The 10344-nt window shown below is 33.9% G+C and overlaps 1 protein-coding gene across 1 annotated transcript in view; it reads left to right on the top strand.

Annotated features, from left to right (window-relative positions):
- The first annotated feature begins 1393 nt into the window (after positions 1 to 1393).
- The window catches only part of TNFSF13B (TNF superfamily member 13b), a 31507-nt gene continuing 22556 nt past the window's right edge, over positions 1394 to 10344 (top strand). The window contains exons 1-2 of the mRNA XM_006909367.2: positions 1394 to 1934; positions 2038 to 2125. Coding sequence (XP_006909429.1) covers positions 1587 to 1934; positions 2038 to 2125 — 436 coding nt within the window. The 5' untranslated portion in view covers positions 1394 to 1586. The remainder of the gene's footprint in view (positions 1935 to 2037; positions 2126 to 10344) is intronic.

Here is a 10344-nt window from a genome sequence, read left to right as displayed (position 1 = left end):
AACCCTTGCAGCTGTTACAAGGAGACATGTACAAAGATGTCTGTTGTGGTACCGTGTGTAATAATGAAAAATATTTCATGTAATGAATGCAATGAATAAAAATGAATGAAAAATGGAAGCATCTTAAATATAGTTTGTTCTACATTCCTGTTAGCCTCATTACAATTCTCAGGGATAGTTATCATCTCACTTAACAGACAAAGAAACTGAATCACAGAGAAGTTATGTATTTTGCTCAAAGAGAGCCAAGGGAAGAGCCCTGGATTTGTACCCTGGCTCTGGAGCCTTTACCTTTACTTACATTACTTCTGTAACTTTCTTTTTAAAGATGGCATAGAAATGTGGGGTGAGATACAGCTAATGTTCTACCGTCTTAGCACCCAGGGGAGTCTTGCTTAGCCAGGCCTTGGCAAGTACTCGGTAACTCAGTTGTTAAAGTGTGATATGATATGTAGGTATTAGGGGCAAAGCAGCCAGAAATCAGAGAATGTCCAGGAACTGGCCACCAAAACAAAGCAAGATTGATGTCCTTGTAGCAACACCAACTCCAACAACAGAGATTTGAAACCATGGGTTGAGTCAGGTAGTTTTGTATCCATGTTAGATCGGCGCAGCGTCAATCTGATATGCACTAGTGCATGAGGCGCTTTCGGGAAAGGGCAGTTAATGGTGGGACCGAGGCATCTGGAGCTGGAGATAAGGCCAGTTCTCCTCAAAAGAGGGTCAGACTGAGTAGGGACTTGAAGCTCCAGAAGTGGGAACAGCACAGGTGAGACCTTTACTCAAGATGAGTTGTCCTGTGGGTAACTGACTCCCCAGCAGTGAGTCCCAGAAAGAAAAAGATGACAGCTTTTCCTTCAAAATGTATTCCCCCGCATATAAGGAAACCACCTCGTATCGTATCTAAATAGGTTTGCAAAATTTAGTCACATTATTTTTATTACATTGCTAATATAACAAAGAGAATTCTCCCCAGAGGACTTCGGGGCCTCCTTTGAAGGGACACTTCATTTTATTTCCTACTTGTTAATAAATCACTCTCTAGCTGAGTACAGTTCAATACTAAAGCACTTAGCTTATCTGACCTTCACATTAATTATTTTTATTACAACAGCAGGAAGTTTAATGTTAGTTTTCCCCTTCCCTGCAAAGCCACGTGGCCCCAAGCAGACCCAATTGTCTCATGATGCCAAAGAGGTTGCTCCTTAAACACCGGTTTAGCTTAGAAATCTTCTCAAGTGTGCTGATTCAAATCCACATTCCATCAAATTAATAGTTTTAAAGGGCTCGTTTGTGTGTGAGTGTTTTGAGATGCCATTAAAATTCTTACAAAAACTGAAAGTGAAATGAGGAAGACTGATTGAGCAATCAACTAGACGGGCGAATGCCAGGAAGACCTATCGTTCAGTAGGGGCAGAGATGCAGCAGGGCAGGGAGAAGAAAATTCAGGAGAATTCTCCTGAGGGCAAGAGTCGAGCTGGGCGATGGAGTCAATGTAGAACATCAACAAACAGATAACAGGAAATTATCCATTCCCTGTGGTCACTTATTCTAAAGACCCGAACCTTCAAAGTTCAAGGAGTGAAATGGTTGACTCCACAGAACGGGAGCAGTCACGCCTTTCTTGTCTTAAGAGAAGAGAAGAAATGAAACTGAAGGAGTGTGTCTTTATCCTCCCCCAGAAAGAAAATCCCTCTGTCCGAGTCTCCAAAGATGGAACGCTGCTGGCCATGACCTTACTGCTGGCCCTGGTGTCCTGCTGCCTCACGGTGGTGTCTTTCTGCAGGGTGGCCACCCTGCAAGAGGAGCTGGGGAGCCTCCGGGCAGAACTGCACGAGCACCAGGCTGAGCAGCTTCCAGGCCCTCCTCAGGGGGGAGCAGCAGCCCCCAGGGCAGCTGTGCAGGAAGCTCCAGCTGCCACCTCTGCACTGAAAGTAAGTTTGCAGCAGCTGCAGCCTCCAGGCACAGTTCTCCTCGCCATGCTGCCTCCCCCACCTCAGATGTTTTTGCCATAACTTGGATATTTTCTATTCTTAGGAGATCTTTGCACCACCAGCTTCAGGAGAAAGCAACTCCAGTCAAAGTATCAGGAATAAGCGTGCCACTCTGGGTTCAGAAGAAACAGGTACGTTTTGGGCACGGAAGCATTTAGCAGTCAGGGATCCCAGTGTTCATAGGTGTGGAGGATAGCACTGGTTTGGGGGAGCGAGAGGTGGACATAACCTAGAGACTACAAAATTTACAGTCTAAACAGATGTGGCTTTACAGCAAAGCTGGAGCCCTGGCAGATTTAATCGGCTGCACAGCACGTTTGGTCCTCCAAAGAGCAAATTTTGTGGGTAGAAGTATATGTCTGTGCTATACTTTAAGTATAGAGGGAGAAAAGGGGGAACATATTTTTCCTCAAATAGATAGTTCACTCCTCTGTCAGAAGCATTATCCAGCACTTCAGAAGAAAAGCACTGCGTGTTAATGTAGAATTAGGGTTTCTCTACCAGGGTCACAGAAAGTCAGCTAAAGATAAACATTTTCTGAGGGTGCATCGTATCCTGTGAAACCAAGTGAGGATCATAGCAGGAGCAGGTGTATGTTTGCGCTTTATTTTGATTCTTTCTTTAATAAGTTTATTTTATGCACACATACACACTAATTTTAAAGTTTTTCTTTAATGTGTGCTTTTCCAGGAGATCCACACATTCATAACCTTGTTGTTCTTTAGTGGTTTCTGCGTATCTTCATGTTCCACTTGTTCTGCAGAATTTTATAGATTCTTGAAACCTCAGATTTGGCGGGGCCTCCCAAAATGCTCAATTCTATATCCTTTATTCCAAAAATGAAGAAGAGCATTTGCACTGCATTTACTAATTTCACAATTTAACAAATCCTTGACATTATTCCCCTTTTATATTAAAGGATATTTTTTGAGCTCCTAAAATGTGCCAGGCAAGCATGTACTAGGATAAGTATTGTCACACCTACTATTTCCTTTAATATTCACAGTAACTGTGAGATAAACAGAACAGTGTAATTATATATATATTTATGTATACTTCTGAAGGGAAGTGCATGAGAGACATAGAGACAGGTGTTCTGTCTCACACACGCACACGATGCTCTGTGAACTTACCTTTCACTAAATGCCTTATTCATAAGAAATATATTTTATTTTATAAAACTATTTTTATCTGATTATCATATCTTTGTGCCAATTATCAGAAAAAATTGGGTTTAAACATTATTAAACTAGGAAACATTCGTATTTCTACTATAATTTAACACATCAATTATTTTCTCATTTTGCATTTTAGCATCCTATTTTCTACATAATTGAAAAAATACAGCATATTTTTGTGTTCATTTATTATTATACTATAAACATTTTTTCCCTATTTCTAAGTAATTCTCACATACCTATATTAGCTTATCCATCATATAATTATTTAACATAATCATTTCCAATTTGTTGTTTTGCTATAATAGAATATGTCAAAATTATTGTACAGATCTCTTCTGTTTCTGAGGAATTAAATTTTTGATATAAATTCCATAGATGGACTCTCTGAGCTAAAAAGGATGAGCATCTTTATCACCCTGCTACCTCTTGCTGTATAGCTTTCAAAATGAGTTATAAATACATACAGTTAAAAATATATTGCACAAGTTTTCCAGTCTTTTTTAAATTTAATTTGGTTAGTTTAGTAGTCGTAAAGCAGTATCTCAAATTTAATTTGCTGCTTGCTTACAAATAAAAATTAAATTCTTTCCACATAATTTGATAACTTTTTTCTTCTGTTAATTTTTTTTATTTTCAACTTGTCTCATTTGTCCCTCCTATTTTTTTTTATAATTTTGAGCAAACTCTATATTAGGCATATTAATTGTATATCCAAATTTTGATGTAAATATTTGTATAATATTTTGCTGTTTTTCTAAACTTTTACAAAGATTTTGTGTCTGTTTATTTTAATGTGATAGCTTTTACTTTTGATTTTCACTCATACAACTAAAGGAAAAATATATTTGTTCATAACCTCTTAAACAGGCATTCTATTCTCTGCTAATTTGACTCTTTTCTAACTTGACGTTCTAGTTAGATATTTAACTCATTAATCCTTTCGGCATTTACTTTCACAGATGATGTCATACTAGCTTTTAAATCCCCCTTTCTTCTATTTTTTTCCTTCCAAACTGTTGCTAAATATCTCAATTAAATTTATTAGCAGATTTTTTTTAACTTGTTAGTATTGGAAAGCTTACTGTATTATCTTAAGTTCCTCATGTATAATTGAATCCATGTTGAGACTTTTTTCATTGTTTTATTATTCTGGTTATCTGTATTAAATAAAATATTTTAAGTAATTTTGTAATTTAATGAGCTATCTAGTAGGGTCAGGATGCCTCAATCTTCTTCAATCTTCTCTACTAGTATTTCCCTGCCTCTAAATTTTAGTTTTAAAAATAAACCTTAACTTTACTATTGCAAAGATGATATAGGCTCATTACATCAGATTTAAGAAGAAAAGAAATGAGTAAGAAATCAATAACTGCTTGAGGCTCACTTTCCCACATATCCTCTACTAATATTTTAAAATTTTTATGTGTATATTTTTACATATTTGTGTTTTTATAGAATCCAAAAATTGTATACTGATGAAAAATTTTCCCCAAATAATTTGCAATTTTTAGAAAGTTTGGAGAATAACAGAAAGTGCTAACCAAGTGAATCCAAATTTACTGTTTCTACAGTTCTTATGTAATCACGGCTGTCATTATTTTGGTTTGCCTCAAATTTTTATAAATGTTTAAAGTAGTATATATACTATATCTGTATAGTATATAATATGTATAGTATATATCTTATATATAGTGCATAATATATGTATATAGTATAGATAGATAGATAGATAGATAGATAGATAGATAGATAGATAGATAGATATACTACTAACATTCATTGATCTGAGATGGAATATTTAAAGATGAGAGCCTTAGTGACAGGTAATATATGCTATCTGTTGTCAATAAAATTAGCTTGAATGTTGTTCTAGACACTATCCTTTTGTGCAGGAAAAATTTCTACTTTGTTTAATACTACTCTAAAATTGATGTGTCTATACTCAAGAAGGTTATTGAAACTCTATGATTTTGTCGTTGTTATTTGATAGGGTCTTTTTCTGGAACTGAGAAAATTCTATGCAGTTTGAATCTATGCAGCTTTCTTTGGTTATCATTTCCATTCTAGTTATTCTGATTCATTTTCAATAAGACTCAAAAACTTTATATTGTCTCTTTTACTTTCGAAGTATTCATTTATGTTCTCATTTATTAATTTTTGCCTATGTGTTTTAGAACCATTGACATTTTTGTTGGAATTTAAAGCTAACTCTGAAGAAGAAAACGAATGCTTTAATTTATATATTCAAAAATGTTAAATATTTCTATTAATATCAAATTTTAATTTCCCAATAAGACATAGTTTTTCTTATGTAGGTTTCACTATTCTTTCAAAGTTAATTTTAAAAGATTTTGTTGCTGTTTTGGAGTCTTAGCATTTTCATATAGCTTTTTAAACTGTAAAAATGTACAGTTTTCTATAAATGATACAGCATTAGATCTCATGCTTTTTTTAAGCCACATAAACATCCTTATAGATTTATACTTATAATATTATTTTAGATTTTTTCTAGAATACTCTGCTTTCCACATATATTCTTCAATGATAATGTGCTATCATTTCATAACTATGTCAAAAAGGTTCATAGCTAAAATTGGTAAATAACACACCAGAATGTTCTCTAGTCTTACGTTCTATAAATCCAACACAATTTTACCAGCCACTTCAATTTTATTGTGTGTATATTCAATTTATAAGTAAATTCCAGTGTATTGAGCTAAAAAGCCCTACCTCACCAGCACCCAGCAAGCCTAGTATTGCATCAGTATTTGGTACTTGTTACATATCAGCTAGAAAGGCTGTCTTTTCAGTTGTACAACTGTCTGTACAACTAAAAAGTAGAGACTTCTGTGGTTTGGCCACTTTTTCTCCTTCTGTATATTCATCATGACACATGCACACAGTAGGTATTCTATGAATATTTGTTAATTGATTTTGGGCTCAATACGAAGTAAGATAGAATGATTTAGAAATGATTTGGCATCATTTTGTGGAAGGAGATACTCATGTTTCAGGTCTCACTTTAGAGGCCATCTTATGCAATTTTTTAACATGACATTTAAAATAACTAATTAACCAAAGAATAGGCCTGATCACAAGTCTAGAGTCATGGAGAGCATTTAGGAACACCTTGCCTCAGATCCTCTTGGTGCACCAGGGTCAGGCACAATTTGGGCTAAAAAGTCATGGGGAAGCTCTCATATTCAGCAACCTCTTTAACTGCCATTTCATGGATTTCTGGTTTTATTTAATGTTTTTAATTTTAATTGAAGTATTATTTAAATATGGTAAAGGACACATATCTTATGGATACAGCTTGATGAATATTCATAAATTGACAGCAGTAGATGAAGAGACCACCATCAGCCCACATGCCCCTTGCTCCTCTTTCCAGCCCCCTGAAGGGTATATGATGCTTTTACTCAATTTTAAAATTTGCTACTTTGGCTCCAGTTTTGTTTTTCTTAATTATGTTGTGTTTGAAATGAGAGTCTTATTAAGTTTCATGTTTCATAAGATAATTTCTGATTATAGTATAACAAACAGAAATGTGGGGAAATCCAGGATCAAAGAATTGCCAAATGGCTTGTATTAGCCAAATATTCACTTTTAAGCCCACAAAGTGTATTTGGAGATATTCCCAATTGTAAAATAATAACTAAAGTGATATGGCTTTAAAATATTACTCATTAAAATTTCTTCACAAATGGTATCATGATGACTCTTGTTTTGTACCCTCACCTAATTATAAATCTATTCATTTTAAAAACCTAAGGATAAGCATCTTTAGAGTCCAGCAAGAAAATGAATTCTTTTATATGGGTTCCTATTGAACTAAAACCGTTTATTAATAAAATCAGGTGACCTTAGTATTTTCTCCCTTGTTATTCAGTAGGAAATTTAAAAGTTATTAGAAATAATAATGTGTTGTAGGTCATAGAAGGACAAAAATTATTTTTGATAATGTTTATTATACTTGTCTCAATTATAATAGTAAAATAGTGGTGAAAACATGAACAATTCAAAGGAATGTAAGAACAAGAGTGGCGAAAAAAATGCACAAATTTTATCTTCTAAATATTTATTATAAGGTTTTGACCAATCTACTTTGTTACTTTTCTTCATTGTAAAATAAATTTTTTAGTTTAGAATTATTTTAGAAAAGTTGAAAAGATAGTTCAGAGAGTAGCCATATATCTTTTATCCATTTTCCCCTAATTACCGTGGTAAGTTTTTCTCAACTAAGAAATCAGTATTGGGACTTATCTAATAACTAAACTCCAGATTTTATTTGAATTTCACCAGTTTTTCCACTAATATCTTTTTTATGTCCCAGGAACCATCTAGGACACCACATGGTATTTAATAGTTTTTTAAATGAGAGTTTTGAATATAGTGCACATAAATGAACACCTAATACCGTAACTTAAGTATTTCTCTTGGGTGAACACTTTTTGCTGTTAAAAGTAAAAATATCAATAGTATTTCTGAGTCTTCTTTCTTGAAATTCATAGTTCATCTTCTTTGCAAGGAAAGATGGGATATCTCAGGGGTCTGTAATGTCCAGCCTTTGTTTCACTGGCATTTCTAGCTTAGCGGTAAATAACAAGGCTATAAAATGAATGTTGAAAGCATAAAATGTAGAACTCAACCATCCAGTTTGTACCAAAATTAGGCTAACTGGAGCTTCTTACCCAGTAAGGGCGTGTTCTTTCCTAGAACAGAAACAGCTGGCTGCTGTCATGGTGATCTTTGACCAGAATCTTCCATGACTGTTATTTTTTTTCTCCTTGCTTCAATAATGAGAGACTCTTTTTTCAGTGTTGCAAGAGCTGGCTTCTGTTCAATTTCCAAAAAAGCATTTAAAGTGAAAATAGTGACCTGACAACCAAATCTTTGAACCCTGTTCTTGTCAAGTTTAAAGTTTTGGGAAACAGGAAAGCTAGGAAATAAGTCAATCAATGCAGCCAAGAGTCGTATTGCATCTCTTCCACATATTCTGCAAGTCTGCCAGGTTCCAAGAATTTTTCTAGTTATTAGGTATTGATCAGAAAACAAAACAGATAAAGTTTTCTACCAGAGATTACATTGCAGTGAGGTGGAAAGACACAAAAAATAATCAATAAACAAAACTGAGTAAATTATTATACTTGAAAATGGCAAATATATTGAATAAGTGAAAATTTTAGGGCAGGGTTAATAGGATCAACCATGTGATGGGGTGATGGACGGTGAGGAAGGGATGTGTTGCTATTTCAAATAGGGAAGCCAGGGTAAGTCTTTCTATCTTTTCCTTGAAAGCTCAATAATTCTTTATACTTTGAATTTTTTTAAAAAATTTGCAGACATGCATAGGTACTTTACACATAAGTTCATAATATTGAATGATGTCTTCTCATTAATAATTCTATAGGAATAGATTATATTAGTTTTAATATTTACTTATGCTTTTTATAGGTCAAGTCCTACTTAAAAGAACTGCATTGGGCAGCTGTACTTTTATTGTGGTGGGATTTTCTTTTAAAGGGCATACCCATTTCTGAAGAGTTAGAGAAGAAACATATTTTCCTCAAAATAGAGGAAACGGCCACTATGCAAAGCTCTGAGGTAGACAATCCAAAATATACAGAAAAGAGAAGAGAGAAACTAAGTTATTGGGTATGTTCCATGGGCAAGCTCTGGGTTATGCCCTGTTGATCTATGATATCATTTACACTCTCAATAACTCTATTAGGTTGGCATTATTGTCTTTATTTTAGATGAGAGAATGAAGCCCAGACATAATCAATTCCTCCTCTCAACAAGCTAAATAAATATTTAGAGAAATTAAACAAAATGAATGTAAATTTCAAGATAATAATAAAATAACAATAAAATAAACAAGCTCTTTAGCCTTTACAAAGTACATGTAAATTATGACTCTGGTCGATTCTCACAAAAGCACTCTGAAATAGATATTGTTATTTTCAATATCTAGATAAGAAAATTTATTTCAGAAGTATATGTCAGCCTCATGATTGAAACAGCTAATTGGTTTGAGAATGAGTGAATTCATTATTGACTATAAGTTCTGAGTTTTTTCGATTATGCAAGCTGTATATGCTTAATGTTCAAGTAAGATACCAGATTTGAGAAAAATTATTAGATTCTGTAGAGGCCTAGACTATTATTAATATTATTGCCATTGAGAGGGACATTTACTTATGGAATCACAGAATGTTAGCAGTGGAGATCACAGACTGAAAGGTTATCCATAGTGGAGAAGAGCTAAGCTGGGATTTGAAGATGGAGTAAATTTTAGTGAGGGGAATGTATCCTAGGGTATGGGAAGAATAATAAAACAGGAAATTAAAAAGAAAAAAAAAAACAAGACGATGCCTTATTTTAGTAGGTGCAAGAGACATAACATGCTAACACTTTGACATTATCCCTTTACTCTTCTGAATTTTTGGATTTTTGCAAGTGCTGATTGATCGAAGTGTTGTTGGAAGTTCAGGCTTTCCTTTCCTTCTCCTCCGCCTATGACTAGATTGTTTGAAATGGAGAAAGTGAAAATAACTGCTTTGTGATAGCTTCTGACGCTGGTTGTGAAGTCACACATAAATTCATCCTTTTTTCTTTTCTATCTGCTGCTCTAGAGCTTCTGGGAAACAGAGTAAGAAATTTTAAAGAAATAATATACAACCATTTACTATAAAAAATATGATAGCATACTACAGTTCTATGGATGAAAACTCAAAAACTTATTGATGATTATTTGTTATGGAAAATGTTTTTCATATAACCATGGATCCAAAGATTTATTTCTAGAGGGTCTAGATATCATGGAGATATTTATTTTTAATTTATGGAACATATTTTTCCTGAAGCATCAATTTAAATTAACAAGTTTATAAAGTTGAATGTAATAATGGATTTTTAAAGAATTATTTGGAAAGCTTAGATGTTATGATGTTTATTTTCTTTTCTAAATTGTTCCACAGATTTAAAAATTTTGAGTCTGCTGCAAACCAGACACTGTGAAAATTTGTAAATGATGGTTCTTAACATCAAGTGACACACAGTCTAGGGAGAGGGACAGTTAAAGAAACCATTAGTATGTGTAATGAATGTATGCCAATAGATGTCTGTACAAAGTATAATGGGATCAAATATTTAGCTAGAAGAAT

This window comes from Pteropus alecto, unplaced genomic scaffold, assembly GCF_000325575.1.
Source record: "Pteropus alecto unplaced genomic scaffold, ASM32557v1 scaffold13, whole genome shotgun sequence".
Taxonomy (NCBI): domain Eukaryota; kingdom Metazoa; phylum Chordata; class Mammalia; order Chiroptera; family Pteropodidae; genus Pteropus; species Pteropus alecto.
The sequence above is the reverse complement of the archived record's forward strand: the minus strand, read 5'-3'. Positions and strand labels throughout refer to the sequence as shown.